The 22798-nt window shown below is 33.5% G+C and overlaps 3 protein-coding genes across 3 annotated transcripts in view; 2 read left to right on the top strand and 1 right to left on the bottom strand.

The window, feature by feature from the left end:
* The window catches only part of LOC125844901 (fluoride export protein 1), a 300878-nt gene that overhangs the window by 33054 nt on the left and 245026 nt on the right, over positions 1-22798 (top strand). The gene's annotated exons all lie outside the window — the stretch shown is intronic.
* On the top strand, positions 8950-12658 carry LOC125844904 (serine/threonine-protein kinase MPS1-like). Its single transcript, XM_049524268.1, has 3 exons — positions 8950-9168; positions 11471-11632; positions 11793-12658. Exons 1-3 carry the CDS (start codon positions 8998-9000, stop codon positions 12369-12371), a joined length of 912 nt encoding a protein of 303 aa, XP_049380225.1. The 5' UTR covers positions 8950-8997; the 3' UTR covers positions 12372-12658.
* Positions 17020-20322, bottom strand: LOC125844902 (uncharacterized). The gene is made up of 3 exons (XM_049524266.1): positions 19614-20322; positions 18118-18489; positions 17020-17425 (listed from the first exon to the last, which is right to left on the bottom strand). Exons 1-3 carry the CDS (start codon positions 20185-20187, stop codon positions 17136-17138), a joined length of 1236 nt encoding a protein of 411 aa, XP_049380223.1. The 5' UTR covers positions 20188-20322; the 3' UTR covers positions 17020-17135.

Raw genomic sequence — 22798 nt, 5'->3', positions numbered from 1 at the left:
TAGGTGAAATTCGAGAATCTTGGGTATTGGGGTTTGATCGCTATATCCTTAGGAGTTCATATCTTAAATTTGAGTGAAAATAGAGTAGCAATCCATTGGGTTTGAAAATTGGGTGTTCTTCATGATGTTTTTCGTGACTTGAAGAGAGAAGGAAATGGGTTTTGAAATCTGAAAGTTTTGGCAAGGAATTGAAAGATAAAAAGCATTGGGTGTATTTCCTACATCAAGGGGAGCTTGTATTCCAATTTTCATGAAATCTAGAGCTAAAATTATTCAAGGCTTTATTTTGGGTCTTCACCATTGTTCATAGTGTTCTTGGGGATCTTCAAATATTCAAGGAGTAGAATCATAAAAAGGAGGTGTTTGATCCCAAAGAAAGAGGAAAGGAAAGAGTACTTGTGTTGGTTCAAAAGGTAATTTACCAAAATGGGAAAATACTAGATCAAGGAAGTACATGTGGACCACAAGGAGTGAAAAATTGGAGGCTGCAAGTGTGGTGGAAGGTCCATTAGTTGAGCTAAGTCGTACTTACAAAGCATATTTGGTGACTCACCAAATGAACTTGCGTCTCTGGAAAATTCAGCGAGCTAAAGGTACTTCGGCGATTCGCCAAGCTGATTCGGAGAGCTAGAGGGAGTAAGTTGGCGATGTGAATTTTAGTTTTGGGAAAACAAAAGTTTATGTTTGGACACCCGAGCTTCATTTTATGACCAATCTCATATTTTAACTTCCTAGTCTCATTTTCCTTTATTCCTACTAACTTCTTTGATTCAAAAAGTAATTTCAAACAAGTAAATGTCTTTACTTAGTTTTTTATTAGTCTTGTGTTTGTCTTCTTTCTTATGCTTTCTTTGTGTGCTTTTTTTAGTTTTTACTTTGTAGTTAACTTTTTTATTCAAGTCTTTTTGCTTTAATCAAGTCGTTTGTCCTTCTTGAAACAAGTATCTATTCCGACCAAGATCTTAATTGACCCTTGTGTACCACCGGATTGAAACAAGGTTCAATATTAGCCAAGCAAATTTGTGAGTTATTCAAAGAAGAGAAAATGCGAGTGTTGGTGAGGAGCTTTTACTACTAACCTTGTTTTCTTATTTTATAGGTACAAAGAAGTTACAAGGAATCATGTCATCAATAGCCTCGGACCCATATGGGAGACTATGATTGTAATGAGAGGGGCTATGGATTTGAGGATGATTGTAATTATGGAGGCTATGGTGATAGCCATAATCAAGAGCTGCATGGGAATGAGAGCTACTATTTCAGAGGAGAATATTAGGAAGATGGTGATCATAGCTCTTATAGTGAAGATAGAGAGGACGAAGAACCTTGTGATGTCTCTTATGATGATGAGGGAGCATGTGAGAAATCTTACTACCACTTCGAGAGTGAAGATGGTTCCTGTGATGGTGACGGAACATATTATGCTTCCGACTCCAAGGATGAAAGTGAGGCGAGGTATAATACTCTCTAATATAAGAATTATGAGGAGCATGCCCCTAAGGCTTGTGAAGATTCATATTCTTTAGCTTGTGGTAAGCCTTGCCCTAGTCAAAAAGGATTGTATGGTTACACTAGTTCAAGTCAAAGTCATTCGATGGGAATAAGAGAGTGTGCATCTCTAATGTCTAAGGATACTACATCTTACACTTCTTATATTAATGCACACTTGTCGGGATATAGGAACCAAGGCAGATATGGGATATGTGTTAGGTGTCTCGGTACAAAAAGAGTTAGTCTTCCTATCTTGAAAGAAAGTGTGATCCCGAGGCGTATCTTCATTGAGAGTGGCAATGTGAGCGGAATTTCCTAAACCATGATTTTGAAGATATTGGGTAATCCATATATACCCTTGAACACTTTAAAGGTCTTGCATTGAGTTGGTGGAAACATGCGGGATGGTTTCGAAAACTCAATGGAAATGTTAACCCTTTGACATGGAAAGAATTGAAAGGGTTTATGATTTTCAAGTATGTGCCCAAGGGGTACACAAAGCTTTGTAATGTTGACCCGAGAAGACAAGTTATTAGGATAAAGGTTGACTTTTGTGGAGCTTTTAGGTTTTATTTTGTCCTTGATGATTGTTGCAATCTAAACTTTATCACTACATCTACGGAAGCCTACTTGAGACTACCACGAATATCAAGGCATTATCCATACACCATGGAGGGATGTAAGGTTACCGAGGTTGTAAAGGTCTCTTTCACATGCGGTGAATGCTATGAGGAGGTTTGGTGTGATGTTATACCAATGGACTTTTGTCACTTATTATTGAGACCCAATTGGTTTGACAAACATAGGGTTCCAAACAAGAAAAAATGGTTCAAGTATGTTGTGGATCAATGGGGAACACATCTATTTCCTCCTCCTAAAGTGTAAAATGAGAGACAAAAGATTGAGAGGAGTAAGGGAGAGCAAGGTGTCAACGTTAGAGTGAAAAAAAGAGAGGTTGAGTGGAGTGAGTGAGAGGGTTGCCACAATCTCAATCTAACCTTTATGTTTATCCTTCAATTTGTAAGGGTTCTTATGTAGGCACAAGCATTATGATTGGAGGAACACGAGTTCCCAACAACAAGCCTACCATTGAAAGTATGATTGATGCACTTTTGTGGTGTCCCAACATTCCTAAGGAAGTGTCATTCGAAGGTAAAAAAGATCTTTCTTGCGATCGTCAATGTACAATAGCTAAACTTAACACTCTTACAATTGTTAATGAACAAAGAGTAATAGCATGTCTTTATGTGAGCCTAATGTTTCTTTAACCATGTGTAGATAATGTACATGTTGAGAGTGTGGATACACCAGTTGATCCTATTGATGACAAAATTGATTCTTCTAGTAAGATCGGTTTTTGTCCACCTAGTGTTGACACCCCGGAATTGAGGGATAGTTCATAGTCATGTGATAATTTTGTTGATCCACTTGTATCTGAGTGTAGTTCACTAAATAAAGAATCTTGTGATGTCATTGAGAAAGCTCAATTTGGGGAAAGTGATGATGATGTTGATCATTTGAATAGGAGTGACTCCTTCAGACTATCATTTTTTGAAGATCCTATTACTTGTTTTGCTCATAGAGATCACGTGCTTAACAATGTTTCGAAAAATGATATGTGTCTTTTTGAGGGTGAACTTGCATGTTTTAATTCTCCCATGGTGGTTGATCATTCCCTCTTTAAGTACAATATCTTGTTTGAAGATGATGAAATCACTCCTAGTGAAGTGCCTAGTTGTGTGAATCATGAGAGTAGTGTAATTCTTGATAGCTATGCTTTTTATAGTAACCCACTATGGTCTGAAGATTGCCCTCCCAATGATGGAAATCAGTTCTTGCAAGATGAGAGTACTCTTGTAGGGAAGGATTATGATAAAAGGAATGTGATATTTGTTTTACCATTAACTCTTCTTCTTGGTGTGTTACAATTCTTAATGGTATGACCAATGATTTTGAGCCTATTAGTAGTCATACCTATGAAAACATCTTAGATGAAGCTGATTTGCGAGACACCTTTCTCTATTACCTGTTTACATATGATGATGCTCACCCTTTTGAGTGGAGTATGTTTGTAGAAGATAACAGTGCCAATCGGACAAAAAGGGGTGTACTTGATACATGTTTATAGATTTCCTTTCCATTTGACCCCGGTAATGATTTGAATTGTGGCACTTGTGTAGCGATGCTTGGTCGAGATGACATACATAATTTGGATGAATCTGTTGACACATTTCCCTATGACGAAAAGTCCTTTTTGAGGGTTTACGATCCACTTGAGGGGCCCACGTGGTGTATGCGGAAGGGTAGATTCCTAAACCCCTTTCTTCGCTATTGCTTTAAGTGTGATCTTGTTGATTGTGCATCTTATGGGGGCAGGAGTTTTTTGTCAAAAGAAGGTGAAGTTATCTTAAATTCACCATGATGTCTTTGTGTGTTCCTTCTTGTGATATAATGAGTATTAGGATCCTTGAACCTAATTGTGATCTTTCACATAGGAACACCTTAGATGACCCCAGTGTGCATGCCACCTTTCTCTATTATCTATTTGCATATGAGGATATTCATGCTAGTGTGTGTAGCATATTTTATGTTAATCGTAGTATCAATAGGGAAAATGGGAGTCTCCTTGACTAAATGCTATATAATCCCATCCCATTTGACCCCAATGTCGGTCTAAATTGTGATGGGTTTGGTAGTAACACTTTCTTTCTTTTATATTATTCTTACTTGGTGTTATTACTTGATCCTATGTTCTTGAATGAGGTATGTTTGCCAATTTATGTAGGGAATACTTTTTTACTTTACCCCACTCATGAATTGGGAATAATTACCTTCTTGAAGTTAGCTAGTGCATTGGATGGAGTCTTAATTTGGGTTAACATTGTTTATGACTTTGCACTTAGGTATGAGGGTGTTCATGTGCTACCTAACTTAAAAGGGGAATTGTGCTTGTTGAAATGTTGATCCAATGAGGATTTATATGTGTAGTTGCCTAAGTGTAATGGTTCCTTCACTCTACCCCTTTGTCAGGGGTCTCTTAAGTAGCCAAGTATCTCTTGTTTTGATGGTTTACAAATCCTTTGTTAATCATTTTGATGCTTGGTTATATGTTAAATTTGTGCATTCTTGGCATGTTGATAGAATAGTTATTGCTAACGCTAATCCTCATGCCATGAGGATCTTGTATTATTTGCTTTTCCTATGGCTTTGCAATGTTCGTATTCGAGGACGAATCCTTTTCAAGAGGGGGAGAATGATGCAATTCAGATTGGCCATTCACTCCAAGCCAAGTTTGGGAACTTCAAAGGATGGAAGGATTGTTCGAGAAGGTGGACGTTCTTTAGTTTGTGTTGATGACAAAGAGGGTGTTCCATGGCTAGAATACTAATATACGCACTTGGAAGGAGCTCCCAATTGAGCAATACCATGTTTGAATGATAGCTTGGAGTGTGGGAGGTCTAACGAAGCAAGGAAGAGCGAGTGAAGAGGCTGCCTCATTTAGCGAGAAGGAGACCACTTCGACGAATCACCTAATGTCTTAGGTGAGGGCTCCAACCTCGCCTAAAAAGTTCCAAGGAGCTGCAGGGAAGCTTCCAAATTTGGCGAGATGGAGGTCAATCGGCGACTCGCCGAGTTCCTTAGGCGAGTACGACCCAGATCGCTGAACATTACAAAATGCTTCCAATGAAGGGTCACGTCACCAACCTAGTTGGCGATTTACCGAGTTCATTAGGCGAACCCGACCCAGCTCGCCCTTTATCCTTTTTGCGCCACTTTTGGGCCTCTTATGATGTAATAGCCTAAAACTATAAATAGCTAGTTTGGGTCTTCTCTTTCAGTAGACTATTTTGAGAATGAATGATTGATGAATTGGATCTCCTTTGAGAGACTTTTGAGCTTGGTGAAGCTTTTATTGAACTTTGTTTAGAAACGGGGGTTGCTTGGAGATTCTAGTTCCTTGAGGTCTTCGTAAGAGATTCGGTGCTTGATTCGAATTAATCGATTGAGGTCTTTAGGTTTAATATACCTTTAGGTTGCTCTTCATTTTCTTTTATTGTGTTAATCTAGTTATCTTGATAATTAGGTGCTTGTTTAGGGATTGTAATTGGAGGTTTTAGTATTTAATACATCCTTTAGTTGTCAATTGTTCCTTCTCTTGTATCTCTTCTTTTACATTTCTTTCTTGTCTTTGATTTCCACATTTTATTCATAATTAGTGGCAAGAATTACATCACTATTACTCTCATTAATACTTCTGAGTCTTAAATCAAGGATCCACGAGGAAAAAGGTAGTATTTTCAAGCGTTCTTCAAATTTTGTCAAGAACTTTATACTTCCATGTATTTAAGGCTAATCATAGTAGTGGACTTAGTTCGTCCTCACGCCCTAAATCTAATTTTAGTTAGTAAAACTTCATTTAAATATCCTACCCAAAGTTTCAATGAAATTCTAGATACGAAATTGTGTTCTTATTCTATATTCAAATTTCTTGATTATGAATTATGATATTTTATGCATTGAGATTCCTGTATTTTCACATGAACCCTATTTATTGAGAGATTTATCTTAAAGTCATATTTTAAATGTTCCTATATTTGTTTTGCCTATACATTGCCTTCGAACTTTGAAAGGAAGTCCATAAGCATACCTTCAAAATGCGTAATTTTGGAAAAGGTTTTTTGAAGGACTGAAGTGGTTTCTTATGCATTATTTGTTAATTGAGGATAAAATAACATAATTGATTCTTTTTTTTAAATTCATTTTAGTAAAGTAAAGTGAAGTAAAGGTAAGTTCTCTAAAATAGGGCTATTGAACAATAGTGATATTGATTATTTTGGGAGNATTTATTTTCGCAGCTAAAATCCCAAGCGAATTGCATGTTCTCTTGTAGTGATCTTCCATTAGTCTTAAATAGGCTGGACTCAAGCTAGTTAACATTTGATTTTCTATCTTGTCTTATCCAAGTGATTTTGGTATATTGTTGATTTCTAAATATTCATTGTTTCCTCTGATACTTGAAACATTAGGACCTTACCGGTGATCTGCTAGTCACATATGTTAGGAGGAATACTTTATTTATGGTTGAGTTGATTGACATGAGCCAAATTAAATGTGCTTACTTTTTTACCTGACATAGACTATAGATTTTTTTTCTTTCGAAGAAAGACATGGACTAGAATTAATTTATGTTGTTGATAAAGTTTAGAGCTTTCCTTCATATCTTCCATTTAATAGAATTTTGAAACTTTATGCTGGCATTTGTGCAAAACAAACTTTTTTTGTGTGTGTGAAAGAATGAACAAATAATGATGCATAAAGACATGGCTATGCTTCAAAAGGAAATTTACTCACTGTTGAAAATGACCAGGCAGTTAACATAGGGTCGATACTAGAATGTATATATATCTGAAATGGTGACTGTTCTAATGTTCCTCAAGCTTGAAGTTAGTCCATACATCCACTAAAAGCATGTTTGAAAGCAGAAATTATAATGTTCTTGAACATGTCATGAATCCAACATATGTTCATATTCCAAGTATGTGTGCGTATGTATCTCTTTTAAGACTAATGAAAGGCCATAGCTCGAGTCCCACTAATTTAAGACTAATGAAAAAGAAATAGATGACGGGTGGATGGTTTATGTTGGTGGTGATGGTACATGTGGTAAAGGTGTTGTCATGTTGTGTGTTGGTGACTCTGAGTGGTGGTGGAAGAAGAAGGGTTGGTGTGATGAGTTGACATGCCATGTGACTAAAATGGATGGGATTAACGAAGGAAGGACAAAGTTGAGCCATTTTTATGATTGTAGGGGCATATATGGACTGATAGTACAAACAAAGGGTAATATTATAATTTTTCAATTGTAGAGGACAAATATGACCCTTTTCCCCGGAAAAGAAAGCCTTCTCAAGAGACCTCATATAGCTCATTTATCCTCCATATATGTTATTTGCACCTTCTGACAAATGTGATTATTTCTAATCTTGTCTAATCTTTTATGATTGCACATCTATCATAATGTCTATATCTTAATGTCTATAAACACCTTCTGACAGTCATCTTGTGCATACGTTGGATCTTTGAGGTCCAACATTCATCCCATATAACATTGTTAGTCTTACAAGTGTTTTATCACATAACTCTCTGATAGAATTTCTTAATTTCAACCATCTTATTTTGATTATGTTCTTTGACTATCATATCATTCTCCTCGAGCATCAAGCCTTGATGGACGAATTGTTTGTATGTAGATGCCATAGTCCCCATCTAATCTCACAATAACGTCACTCTTTCTTATGTTGGCTAAACTTGCAATGCATATATCACGTCTTACTTCTACTTATTCTAAACATTTGTTCTCTTGAGTGCTTCTCAATTGTTCAATCTAGTTTTGTGTGTCAATTGTCTGCTAAAAGATAAAAGACAAAGAAAAAGAAGCTTGCTTTAGGTAAATCAGTCCAACGGTGAACATCATCCAATAATTCTACACCATCAGATTGATTAGAATGCTTAGGCATTTGGAAAATTTGGTTGATTTAAAGAGTAGTGTTTGGGGGGAGGGCAGTTACTCTGGGAAAAAGTTATTTCAATTCATTAACTTCTTATACTAGCACTGATCAAAGTGAGAGCTAGAACATTCAAGGATGCTAATATCAGTTCACAAATAACTTATCTTAGTAGTGTACAATTTGAGTGCGGCCTGAGGTTTACCACATTAAATATGCTGGAATTAGACAGCTAGTTTCAAATATAGCTATAATTTTCTCTCTCTCATACGTCTCACTGTTGGCGGCGTACATTCAAGAAACTTGTAGTTATGTTTTTGTACTGCTATATGAATGTCCATGAATCTGGAAATGAATATTTCCATGTTGAGTTCCCTGCCACTCCATGGATGAGAACTAAGCAAGGAGCTTAGTACTTGCTTTTCCATAGAAAAAAAAATGAAAGATCACTCTTTTTTCAAAATTGGTTTATAACAAACCATAGTGCTCCTTATATAGGAATTATGAGCTCAAAGCTTCCTAATTCCTGAGATTCTAACTATTACGACATATATCTTAATGATTTTCTTGACCATAATATAGTCTTTAAGAAAATCTTAAATAATATTCTTAATGATACTCCTTGATTTTGAACTCCGAAGTCCGAACATGAAGTCGGTAATGAATAGAAGTATCTACATTTTAAGAAGGCTGATAGACAGATCTCCTAGGCCTTGAGAAGTTCAAATCGTATGAATTTATAAAACAGAAGTTGGGTTGCTGCATTTCTTTTGAGATCATGTTGTGATTGATTATCTCTAGATATGACTCTGTTTAAATTGCTAACTTAGCTTCCTCAACCAAAGCTATAGGCTTATCAAAGTGGTTAAAACTTGTGTGTCTGCATTTAGTGTTGAGGGTTCACATCTAGGGTTTTAGGAATTTGCTGTTTAGTTTTTGGAGCAAATACTGACATCCACTTGTTTGTTAGGTTACAGATAAAAATTTACTAGATGAAGTCATGAATGGCTCGATGAGTAATAATGAAACAAGAGTCAAAGAAGATGGATACATATACATGGTTCTCGAATACGGTGAAATTGATTTGGCTCATATGCTGTCTCAGAAATGGAGGGAACTAGATGGCTCTGATTCAATTATTGATGAAAACTGGCTTCGATTTTACTGGCAGGTCAATTCCTTCTATTTTCGCCTTCATCTGCTGTTACAGATTATTTTTACAAAGTTGCTGTCATGACCTAATCTTTACTGAGGATTCATTTTCTAATCTTAAGTTGTTTCATTACTACAGGTTCTTGTATAGTGTCTTATGATTAACATGTAGACAGTTTTTCTATGCCCTTGTATCTGTCTTACTTTGGCATTCAATATTAATGCCTCAATACATACTTTACCCCCTAAACTTGAAATCCTTGTAGGCTTGTACAGGTCTTTCTTTGCAGGCATCCTTCTACACACACCCAACTTGTATAAAGTGGAACCGTTACTCCCCTAAACCACAGGTGTCATGTACATGAAGAACAACAAAATAATCACAAATAAGTTTCCTTAGTAGTAGTGATGAAGAAAAGACTTGTAGCATCCAAGGGTGTGGCCTAGTCGTCAGTGAAGTGGGTTGAGAACCATGAGGTCTCAGGTTCATATCCCAACAGAGGCAAAAGCACTAGGTGATTTTCCCCCACCTGTCCTAGCCTTGGTGGATACAATTACCTCGTACCTCTTGTTGGTGGCAGGTATCTTGTGGAATTAGTTGAGGTGCGCACAAGGTTGCTTGGACACCACGGTTATCAAAAAAAGAAAAGATTGTGTTGTAGCCTACTGACTGGTAATGTGGGAGATTTTGAGTGGAAAACCACGCAGCAGCGAAATGTGCATTTTTATGGTCTTTTCTCTCTTTTCTTGGTTGGTTTTTCCCCTCCTGTCTTTTTTTGGGAGTTCGGTAGTAGAGATTGCGGAAGATGTTGGATAATGACGACTGAAAATTGGGAATGGAAAATATCCGCTTGCCATTGTTGGTTGAACATGAAGGAAGAGAAATAGGTGAATTTTGGGCAAGCGGATGGTAGTTTTGTTTCTTTCTTTTTTTAAAAAAAATAAATATATTTTTTATTTATTTTTACTTTATAACACGTATTGTGTGAGTTGTCTTAGGCCATTCAGGGTGATTTTGGAGATGAACCTTACAAATTAAGTTGTAAAAGGATGCTCACAAAGAAAGGGAGTGTAATAGGAATTTGCGTGGAGGGGTAAAGTATGTATTTGGCCAATGTTAATTATGCTCAACTTCAATGTCCATCATTATGCTACTTGCAGTTTACATATTTATTCCTGGAGATTTTGACTATCAGATTTTCAAAATCTTATCAAATTTCATTGCCAATAGATTTTCAAAGATAAAATTCAAAATCTATGGCCAAACACTAGCTTAGTGTATATGTTTAAGGTTCATGAAGGTCAAAACTGATTGAACCCGGTTGTACTTTTCTCGGAATTTTGTTGAAGATAAGTACTGATCTTCTCTTGTTAAGAATGTGCTTTCAATGGCCATTCTCAGTATTATGTCTTGAGAGCTCTTGAACCTCACTATTCTTTGCTGCAGGAGTAGTAGAGATTTGATCTCCTTAAAGTCTTCATTCGATCAATTTTAAGGTGTATGCGATTCCATAGTCAACTAAAAGTCATGTAGCTAGAGATAAACCTAAGGCAAGATACTTTATCTGAGAAAAACTTTTGTAAACCATCCAAGGGAAGGGGAAGGGGAAGAGGAGCTCCATGTTGCTTTTAAGGTAACTGAAACTGGTCATCCTTGAACCAAAGCCAATTCAGGAATCTGTCTCTGTCCTGTATATCTTAAGTAAATGCTACGAACAACAGAACAAAAGAACTTTGGTCAGTTGCTTTTTGATAATTTGAGTCACTTTTTTATTTACAGTATGTTTTATTTGTGCTTAAATTTCTTCATGCTATGATTTCAAAAAACTTTGGTCAGTTGCTTTTTGAGTAACTGAGATAGTCACTTTTCTATCTCAATCTGCGAACACTTCTTATTTACAGTATGTTTTGTTTATGCTTTAGTTTCTTCGTAATATGATTTTGGATTCAAAATATTAGGGATAGTCCAGTTAAAGAAAAAATCTTTCGGTACCAGCCTGTATACCTGACTCATTTATTATTATTATTATTACTTTAATTTTAATAATTATTTTATATTTTATGTCTTTTTGATAAGATAAACCTGGCTCATTTGGTTGTAACTTGTAAGTATTGTTTTTTTTTTTTGAATTATAAATTTCTGTCGAGGGAAGAACTTTAGGACCCCTTTGGTATCTTCCATCTAAGAATAGTAGGAAGACTGGCGTGGCCACCTTAAATTCATGTACTACTGTTGTATGTTGTACATTATCCAGATTTAAAATCTGGTAAATTTATAATATATTTGAATTGTACTCAAAAGTTCTAAACATACTTTGCAGCAAATACTTCTTGCTGTTAACACCATACACGAGGAACGGATAGTCCACTCGGACCTAAAGCCAGCTAATTTCCTTCTTGTCAGAGGCTCGTTAAAGCTGATTGATTTTGGTATAGCAAAGGCTATAATGTGTGACACAACCAACATTCAACGTGATTCACAGGTAGTTCACTCTTTTTCTTACGAGTACATGGATTGCATTTGATTGCCCCACCCCGACATCTAAAAGAAAAGAAGTGTTCTGCCAAAAGAAGATAAAGATATAGTAATCAGCAATGTCAACTTCTTCCCTGTTTTCTTAGTGGATGTTAATTCTTATACAGGTGGGTACTTTAAGCTACATGTCCCCTGAAGCTTTTATGTGTAATGAGACAGATGCAAATGGCAATACTATAAAGTGTGGTCGGCCCTCAGATATCTGGTCATTGGGATGCATCCTTTACCAAATGGTTTACGGGAGAACACCCTTTTCAGAATACAAAACTTTCTGGGCGAAATTCAAAGTTATAACAAATCCAAACCATGCAATCGCATATGAACCTTTGTCCAACCCATGGCTACTTGATCTTATGAAGAAGTGTCTTGCATGGGACCGAAATGAAAGATGGAGGATTCCTGAGCTACTCCAACATCCATTCCTTGTTCCCCCTGTTCCACCACAGTTGCCTGCTCCAGTTGAGCAAACCTGTACACTGCTTCAATTAATTGCTAAATCATGTGAAAACGATAGTAAGGCATCAACGCTATGTCTGCAACTCCAAAATTTACTAGTGCACCCCAGTCAAATATCGCATGAGGCATTACCTGTATGCCAATACCAGAAGTTGCTTGGTGATGTCTCTGCCCTCTGTCTTCAACTCCAAGAACAGTTGGGAAACTCAGAAAGAGGAACAAAGATGTAATGTTAAAGATGATTTATATATTTTAGCATTCTTCAGTCGTAGGTTCTTTAAGGTATTGGGCAGTTACATATCTGTCTCCATCTTTAAAGTCTTCTGCCAAGTTACTGATGTGTATACAAAAGCTACTCAAAACAAAGTGGGCATTGCCACCTGGTTTTGTTTTCTTCAAGTGGCTTGCAGATAATAGGTGAAGAAGGGTTGTAACTTTGCCTAAGAAAGAGGACCCCTATGTATGTGCAAGAGTTGGTAAGATGCCATTTTTATCTAATGATTACTATAATTTTTTAGTCTTTCTACCTAAGAAATCGTGTTGGTAAATCAGAATAGAAGCAAGAGATGTAGAATAAACAAGCACATTCTAACTCTTTTTTGAAAAAAAGTGTTTTTTCTTATTCAGTTGGTAAGGTCTCATGTGCTCGTAATAATCTTTCTAATCAATAAACTAATAAACCTATAGTTTCATTGTTGGGACCAGTGTTTAAAAAGACAATTCTGGGACTCGCCCAGCTGACATGCAAAATGCCTTGAGGCTCAAGTATGGGGCTTAGTTTTGTGAGACTTAAGCTCTAAGCACGCCTAACGTTCAATACTCGGACTTGCCTAGTACTTACATAGATTGTGTCTCTTTGACTATATTATAAATTTAAAAATTAGAGATCCATGTGGCTTTTGGCTCATGCCTCTAGGCTTATACTTTGTTCGTGCTAAATAAAACGCTCTGTTTCTTGCCCTCGCCTTTTAAAACACTGGTTGAGACAAGGTGATACCTAAGAAAAATAAAAGGATTTGCATCATACGGTTGATCTGTAAAGAATAGATTTATCTACTGTAGCTCCATAATATTCTTATAGTTATTGCAATTTTAAATATCATCCTTATTCTTGTATAATTGTACCCTACCTTTATTCTTTAAATATTTTAGTCGTCCTAAAAATGACAATAATACAAATGGATATGTGAAGAATTTTTTTTTTTTTAAATGAATACAAAGTTAAATAATTGTATCCAAAACCTGATAAATCTTTGTAATTAAGGTGAATTGGTTTGATCCAATTTATTTTGAGTCTATGATCATAACTTCATAATTCATAAAGTTATTGCACCTTATATATCACAATAAAATGGTGTAAACAAAGAGAAGAAAAATATGGTCGTAACGGGATTGTCGATTGCAAAAGGTATTTATTATTCAGATCAGTGAATTTCTAATTAAACTTAAAAAACAGTACACCTAACAAAGGTAAGCCTATTGCACAATTATAATATTGTATAGCAACTTTGGTGCTTAATATATGTTATTATGTGTACTAGAACGGATATTTACACTAGTAGACATAAGTAATGAACACTAAAAATCAAGTAAATTGAGTCATGTGTCTTTTTTTCTGTTTTTATTGGAATCAAGTGAGCATGTTGAAACGGGTGCTAACTTAAAAACTGCCGCAAAACAAAGGAAGACTATCAATTGAGTCCCAATCGAGCTTTCATAATTCAGTCTTCAAACAATAGAATTGATTTTATAGGAATTTTTTTTATAAAAGATCTTCATTTTACATATAAATAAGAAAAAAAAATTGATAATCATTTTTATACCTAAAAATTTGAAAAATATTATATTCATCAATTTATAAATGACCAGAAATCTTATTTCCTCCTAAACAACCAGCATCACTATACGAATAAGGCCTCATGGAATTTTACATACTACTCCTTCTGTTCACTTTTACTTGTCACTATTTGACTTGACACACCCATTAAAAAAATAATTATTGATATAAGTATTTTACCAAAGTATCCCTATTAAATGATGTTTAGTACTCCCTCTGTCCCTAATTACTTGTCCACTTTTGACTTGACACACCTATTAAAAAATCAACAATTGACATAGTGAGTTTACCATTTTACCCCTATTAAGTATGAAGTAGATGGATTAAAAACTTAATATTTTCAAAAAGTTCTACCTTTTTCAAAGTAATTAATTAAGGGTATAATAAGTGAAAAAAATTGTCCTTTCTGATTTGTCAAAATGGACAAATAATTAGGGACAACTAAAAAAAGAAATGTGCACAAGTAATTAGGGACAAATGGAGTATTAGGTCTTGGAAAATGATTTGAAAAATAGGTATTTAATGGTGAGGGTAAAACATATAAAAAAATATTATCTTTTCTTGATATAACAAAAGTGACAAGTAAAAATTAAAATCTAATTTATGAATAAATGACAAGTAAAAATGAACAGAGGAAGTTTTTTTTTTAACTTAACTTCAAAAAACTATTTTCTAAAAATAAAAATATCAACCAATTCAATATCCAATCGCCTACAAAGATATATACTCTACTCCATTAAAATGTTTTCTAGATTCTCTATCAAAAAGATCTTTTGAATTTTTTAATAACATTGTATAAAGGGATATTGCATTATTGATGGAGTTTGAACCCAAAAAATTCTTCACTTCCCTATGAACCTAAAATATTGCAAATAAATAGATTCACATAACAAGGAAGTTAGTATGTAAATTTTGAGAGAGCCCATGCTACATTGCTCAACTTTAGTCAAACTAGTCATCATGTCCAAATTATGAGCTAATGAGTAGTACAAAACAAGAGTCAAAATATTTTTAATATAATAAAAAATAATTAGTAAAAAATAAAATAAAATAAAATAAAATCCCAAGTCCCAAAAAAAGAGAAAAGAATAGAGGATGGGAAGGTAACAAAAAGCAAATAAGCCACGCGCGACCATGAGTTCAGGCTAAAAGACAAGCAAAGAGCATAAACACTCTTTCTTTAACGTACGTACTGTAAGTATAAGGAACTCAAATGATACCAATTGTCTGCCCATCATTGATGTAATGTATGTCCCATTTTAATCTGCAAAAGTTTACACCATTGTACTGAATGAATCCAAATTAGACAAGTCACTTCCCCTTTTATTTGATCGGTATAATACATAAACATGACTCTTAACTTGTCTTCAACGGACAATTTTGAGTGTGCACAATAAACACTTAATCTTGTATAAAATTGAATAAGTAGACACACGTGTTCTACATGATATAATACATGTAGGACATCAAATTGTCATGTAGGACGAATGTGTCTGTTCGTTCAATTTTATAAAAGTTTAAGTATCTCCTTATGCACACCCAAAGTTAATTAAATGTCATAGTTATCGGTTGACGCTAAGTTAAGGGTGTCATGTTTATGTATTATGCATACTTGATCTCAACTAACACATATTTTTGTTTTTAACTTTGAGTCTGCACAAGTAGATACTGAAATTTGAATAATTAGACAATGTGCATGTTCTACGTGATATAATACATGTAAGATGTCACGTAGGACACACGTGTCTATTTATTTAGTTTTATACAAATTCAAATATCTATTTATATATGCTTAAAACTAAATGACATAAATATCAATTAAGGTCAAATAAAAGATCACATTTCTGATTGTTAATAAAAGAAAGAACAAAAAGAGAATGCTTGTGAAAATATAAAGGGGTGAGCGTGTGACCTATATTGATTATACTACACCACAGGGAGAGCATGCTTGTAATACCAGGATCCCAGAGTTAGCCATTTACTCCCTTTTTTTTGAATTTTTGTCATGCTACAAAGTAATGTATATATATATATATGTGTGTGTGTTTCTTAAAGAAAAATGCATGAGTGCCTCTTGAAATATAATCATATCTTCAATTACCTCCTCTCTTTATTGGAGGGGTTTTATTACCTACTTTTTGAACTATTTTAAAATAAAATAAAAATATTTTAAAGTGTTGATGTAGCATAGAGAGTGTGCTCACTTTCTTGAAGACATATGAGAGGCGAAACATACTTAATTAAAAGATGATCAATACAGACACATTATATTTTAATTGGATGCTTTATAGTAATTAATTTTTACACATAATTAATTAACATTAAAACTTAAATTGAAATTATTTTCTTTTCTTTCTTTGTAAAATAGAGCCAAATGTATCATTTATTTCGTTATTAATTCATTACAAGATCAATTCAATCTGTTTGCGAGCTATTGCATAGGAGCGGGGGTTTTACCCTGTGCGCACCCAAAGGGTAGCGGCTGCGGGTTTCCCTTATCATCAAAAAAAAAAAAAAAATCAATTCAATCTGTGTACTTTTAAACCATATTAAGAAATTCAAATGTAATGTACCGTATTACGGGTATAACAACAATGATAAAAAATAGAAAAATACTTTAGTTAGGGACCAAAAGTGTTATATATTGTCCCTAGCATTATCTGATTCACTTGATTTAACAATACTTTAGAATATTCCAAAAAGTTATTCTTATAAGTAGCAAATATAACTACTTCCTCCGTCCCAATTTACAAAATACTTTTCGAAATCCTCCGTCCCAATTTACGTGAAACTTTTCAAATTTCGAGATTCTAACAAGTTTATCTTTGACCGTAAATTTTTCATATGTCTTTTAATTGTTTGAATTGTCAATTCTTGTGACTTATAGTACTTTTTATGTAGTTTACAAATATATAAATTTCATCTCAAAAAATTTGAAGATTTCATGTTTGACTCTTAAAAAACGAAAAGTGTCACATAAATTGGGACATAGGAGTATTATCTTGGTAGAGATAGCATAATCAAATTAAACCTTGTACATTTCAAATTGACACATGCATTTTCATTCATTTGAACAAAACAAATGAAAAATATTGTTGTGACATAACAAGATCAAGGAAAATGATGATAACATCCTAATTTAATTACTACAATGTGACTAGAAACTTTTGTAAATGACAACAAAGCAAGGCAATATAGCCTTAGGATTAAACACATACAACTCATCCAAATTGGAATAAAGTCCAGCAGCTCCACCAATAGAATCATATTCCTCCAAATTATTACTATTGTTATTATTATTATTATTATTTCCATCCAAAGTTTTCTTCACCCTTCCTGCAATTACCCTGCAAACTAACATTGCCCTCCTCTCCTCCTCCTCCTCCTCCTCCACCACAACTCTCGAGTTGTCATGCGCCTTCCCGCTCGTCGCGGTCGTCAATATACCTACATGAAATTATTACTATTTTCGCGATCCAAAAGTAGTAAAAATATCGAGTTAATAATCAAAAACACGTCTGAAATATCACTTTTTGTGAGTTACATACTTCAACTATCCATTATTCTATTTAACTACTTAAACTACCACTCCCTTTGCATTAAAACACACCTCGCTACTGAGTTGATCTAATATTTGTTCCCAATTGATACCAGACGCGTGTAGGTCAACTCAACATCAAGGTTCATCTTAATACAAAGGGAGTGATGGTTGAAGTATGCAACTAAGAATAATGGCATAATACATAACTTGGCTTCAGTGGACAACTATGACCTCCAACTTTGAGTGTGCACAAGTAGACACTTAAACTTGTATAAAATTGGACAAGTAGACACATGTGTCCTGCATGACATAATACACGTAGGACGCCATGTAGGACACAAAATTGACATGTAAGGTACCATGTAGTACGAATGTCTATTTGTTCAATTTTATACAAGTTTAAGTGTCTACTTGTGCACATCCAAAGTTAAAGGTCATAATTGTCAGTTGACACCAAGTTAAGGGTCATATTTATGTATTATGCCATGATGTATGAACTTTCGCGAGAAAAAATGATAGTTTAGATGTGATTTTGACCATTACAACTCAGAAACATATAAAAAGAAAATCAATCGATTTTCGAACTATAGTTAATTACCTTTCTTTGTGCCATGATGAGTAGTAGTAGCTAGCTTGAATCCATTTTTGATGAGAGCACAAACGTTACAATTAGGGACAGTACACAAATTTGAGGAACCATTTAGGCCAAGTGAACACATGAATGTTGTGCAATGGAACCTTAATAGTTCATTTCCATCAGCAATACAACGTGGGTGTTTTTTGACAAGGTTAGTTGCCTTAACCTTAATAGCCTCTCTGTATTCCTCAAATCTTGAAATAGTTGTAGGAGTATTGCGAATTTTCAAGATTCTGTCTATCTTGCATACTGGGGTCCTTTTGTTTAACCAACTTGACTGAAATATGATTTCCACTATGTTTCTACTTGTGTCCTCTGGACCCAATTCAGATACTGTCAATTCATATTATTAGTAAGATTTTCCATTGTATATATCATAACAACAATAATATATTCAGTAAAATCTCACAAATATGAGGTCTGAAAAAAATAGAATTTGCGCAAGCTTTATCACTCGGCTAAACTTTCCATTGTAGCATGAGATACATGGGATTAAGTGGATGTTAGTGTACAATATTATTTCTAACGTTCACTTTTACTTGTCACATTTAGATTTGAAATACTTATTAAGAATATAGTGATTAACATGACTATTTCATCACACTAACCTTATTAATTGATGTATAGTATTTATTAGGTTTTGGAAATAAAAGTTAATACCAAGGGTAAAACATGAAGAAGAAAAAATTTGTCTGATATGTTAAAAATAATAATCAAAACTGAAAATCTATTTTTGAAATAATGGAGAAGTAAAAGTGAACCTAGGGAGTAATTAATAGGGACTTCCTAGGAAACTGGTGATAGAACACTTGAAGTATATGATTATTTCATCTAAAAATTTAAACTATCAGAGAAAATACATTTTTATTATTTCATTATATTCTTAACCATAACTTAAATTTTTTGAAGAAATGACATAGGTACATATTTGATATTTATATTATATTAAACAATATGAAATGAGTGCTATACATTATATTATTTGAAATATTTAGTGACAATAATTGTGACTACACTTCACTCCCTGCCCAAAAAATTGTACTAATATAAAATATGTCAATCAGCCAGAGGGAGACAAGGGTCATGAAGTTCGAGGCTACATGGAAAAGTCTGACTAAAGAATTGAGGAAAAAGAGATTCCTTTTTTAAACTAAAGTATTAACCATTGATGAAACAGAGGAATTAAAATAAAATAAAATTTAGTAAGAAAATACTTCCTCCATCTCATATTAGTCATTTTTCGTTTTACACACATTAAAAAAATCATAAAAAAAAATAATTTTACTAATTCATCCTTTAAAAAGTTTCGTGTGATTAATTGTAAGGGTAATATAGGAAAAAATCAATTAATATTTTCTTAATTTAGTAAGGTAGATAACTGATATGGAACAATTATTTTTAGTAAGATGATCAACTAATATGAAACGCAGGCAGTAGTAGTAGTAGTAGTAACATACCAGCATGTCTTACAGCTTGATGAAGTTCCAAATTCTCAGCTTTCATAAAAATATGTCCACATTCACCACAAATATTTGATCTCAAAGAAGGATCTCTAGCTATTGGATCAACAACCATTCTACATTCATAACAACCTGAAAGTTTCCTGAATGGCATTCCTCTAATCGACGACGATGTAGCTGGTGAACTTGAGAGTAGTGAAGACGACGAAGCTGAAGCTGAAGCAGAAGCAGAAGAAGAAAAACTACTAGTGCCAGTTAATTTACGTCCTTTAGGAGGCGATGGTGATGGCTCAGGCCTATGCATGACCTTTGTGTTACTACATATGGAGCCAGAACACTTCATTTTCTTGCTCTTCTTCTTGTTATTATTGTCTTCACCTTCATGTTGGCCTTTAGAATTAACTTTCTCTTCTTTTAGTATTACTTCTTGTTGGCTATCTGGCCTTGCAATTACTTGTAGATGTTTACAAGTAAAGAGGCTTCTTACAACTGCCCATGAATGTGGTTTTTCTTCTTTTTTCTTACTGGTTTTTGAGTGCTTGATACTGGGATTTCCTCTGCTTTTGGCCATGGCAAAAAAAATAAGAGATAATAGGGTAAAGTGTTGGTTTTTATAAGTAAAAAAAGAATGAGCATCTCTCTTTTTACTCTTTTAAGTCTCAGAGCCAGCCAGAGAGGGCTTTAATTTTTTATGTGCTTTGGAATAATGAAATGTGAAAACAGGTGGGGGAGTGGAGTGTGGAGTAAAAAGAGGGAAGAGTCCTTTTCTTGTTATGCAGAATTCTGAATTGTGGTTTTGTGGACCTTGCTCATTAATTATTACAATGGATCTATCGAAAATAATCTATGTATCATGTAAAAAGCTACGGGTAAAGTTCAGGGCCGGAGTTACACTAATTGAACATCCTTTGTTGAAAAATTATATTGTATATACAAGTAAAATGATAAATGAAATAGTTAAATAATATATTCTGGACATTCTTAACACAATAATGTGTTGTAGCCTAGTAATTTTAGGTGCCTTGAAAAAGCTAAGACACGTGAAACTTGAAGTGTTTAGGTGTTTAAATTTCACTAGCTCTTTTTTCACTGGTAAAGTCTATCTAGGTACGTCATACTCTTCTTTGACTTTATTTGTGGAATTACATTGAATGAGTTATTGTTGTTGCTGCTTGTTAAATTACTACTATGTCTACACAATTTATGGTCTCTTTAACCATTACTACTCTCTTTTTCTGTTGTTTTTTCCTATGTAACTATACAATCTTAGGATATTTTTTGAAAATAAATTATTTTAAGATTGTGAACTATTAAGAAAATCTCAGTTCTCTAGGTACTAATTTTTTGGTTTAATGTGTCTGTGTTGAGGGTAAAAATGGTTAATTGGACTTGCCTACTAGGCCTAATATTTACTATTGCAATAATTTAGACAATTTAGAGTGTAGGATGAAACTCCACTCCTCCATTATTGGTTGCCAATGCGTACTTAAGGAAGTGCCTTAGTTATATATATAGGGGCATAGCTACCCTATAGTGAGGGTGTCCAATTGGATAGCCTTCGTCGGAAAATAATATCGTATGTATAAGCAAAATGATATACGAAGTGATTAAAGAACATATTTTGGACACCCTTGACAAAAAAACCTGTTGTAGCCTAGTGGATTTAGATATCTTGAAAGAGATTTAGTACTCATGTGCTCGAATCTCACTAGAAACAATTTTTCCCCCTTTTTTTGGACATCCTTCGAAAAATTTCTGACTCCGCCACTATACAACGAAATTCAAATTCTTTTTTTTTTATTTTAAAGACTTTAGAAAGAGTAATTAAATGATGATCGTTGTTTGCATTATTTGATACATATGCTTGATCTAATGTAATGTAATGAAAAATGTGTAGTATCAAACTTATAAGATACACGGTACAAGGAAAATAATACATAAAAGAAAAGAGTCAAAGTAATCTCAATTATAGTAGATCTTAAAAATGAATAACAATTGAACTAATATTGAGGTAAAATGAAAATCACTTTAAAAATAAATTATATTAAGGGAAGCTAAAAATTAACTCAATACAAAATTATTTTATGCTCAATTTTGGATCAATTAAGTGCATCATTAATTTTTGGGGTCACATTTGATAATTACTACTGCTTCATTTGACGGTAACCACACTTGTTGTGATGGTTTAAACAATTTCTTGTTTGTGTGAATCTCTTTTTTCATTTTAAAAAATAAAAATAAAAGTGAGGTTCCATGTATCATGATGCTAGTAATTTGGAGAATTTTGGGTTCAAAGTTTGATAAATTTATCTTTTATTTTGAATTTTTATTATTTTATAATGAAATAGTAGTAATTTTGAGTCATGTATTTAGTAGTTTAATCATGAACATAATATAAAAAATAATTTATGTGTGGTGTGAATTGTTTTTAATAAGGAATTGATGGAATGATTTTATTGATATAAAAACCTAAGTTGAATGATTTTATTGATACAAAATAAAGTTTAGTGACTTTGCTAGGTAATTTTCTAAAGTTGAGTGACCTTTTGAGATATTAACTCCACAATAAACATGTATTATTTGTACGGCTCCATTTATTTTTATTTGTCATATTTGAATTGAGTAAAAACTATTTATACTCTCTAATTTTATTTTTAAAATCAAATTTTTTCTTCAACTTTGAGAAATACTCATTCTCCAACCCCCTTTCCATTTTTTTCCTAATTGACTTTTTAAATATTTATTCTATTCTTAATTATCAACTTTTCTCTTCTTCTTTTTATTTTATTTTATATATTTCTTTAAATTTAGAATATTTTTGTTATGTAATTTATATTAAAAATACTTTCTATAAAAATAATAATATATAAATAGTGAAAAATATCGATCGAGTATATGAGCTAATGTCGTTCCATGATTAAACATGTGAACAAAATAAAAAATAATTTTATTAATTTTAACGGATTTTATAATATGATATCCTTAAAAACATATTTCGATGCAGGTAATACAGAAAATAATTAATTAAACTAAAGATATATTTCATAACACCTTTAATAAAGATTATATATTTATAATATAAATAAATAAAATTTAAATTAGGAAAAATGCATAAGTACCCCCCAGCCTATGCCCGAAATCCCAGAGACACACCTAACCTTTACTAAAGTCCTATTACCCCC

This window comes from Solanum stenotomum, chromosome 11 (genome assembly GCF_019186545.1).
Source record: "Solanum stenotomum isolate F172 chromosome 11, ASM1918654v1, whole genome shotgun sequence".
Classification (NCBI taxonomy): domain Eukaryota; kingdom Viridiplantae; phylum Streptophyta; class Magnoliopsida; order Solanales; family Solanaceae; genus Solanum; species Solanum stenotomum.
This window is presented reverse-complemented; position numbering and strand designations above follow the sequence as displayed.

Bases quoted from the DNA above. Each gene is read 5' to 3' on its own strand.
- LOC125844904 (XM_049524268.1), top strand. From the start codon at position 8,998: ATGAATGGCTCGATGAGTAATAATGAAACAAGAGTCAAAGAAGATGGA. The intron at 9,169-11,470 runs GTCAATTCCTTC...CATACTTTGCAG, and splicing joins GGCTTCGATTTTACTGGCAG to CAAATACTTCTTGCTGTTAA. The intron at 11,633-11,792 runs GTAGTTCACTCT...ATTCTTATACAG, and splicing joins ACATTCAACGTGATTCACAG to GTGGGTACTTTAAGCTACAT.
- LOC125844902 (XM_049524266.1), bottom strand. From the start codon at position 20,187: ATGGCCAAAAGCAGAGGAAATCCCAGTATCAAGCACTCAAAAACCAGT. The intron at 18,490-19,613 runs GTATGTTACTAC...ATGAATTGACAG, and splicing joins TCAAGCTGTAAGACATGCTG to TATCTGAATTGGGTCCAGAG. The intron at 17,426-18,117 runs GTAATTAACTAT...AATTTCATGTAG, and splicing joins TCATCATGGCACAAAGAAAG to GTATATTGACGACCGCGACG.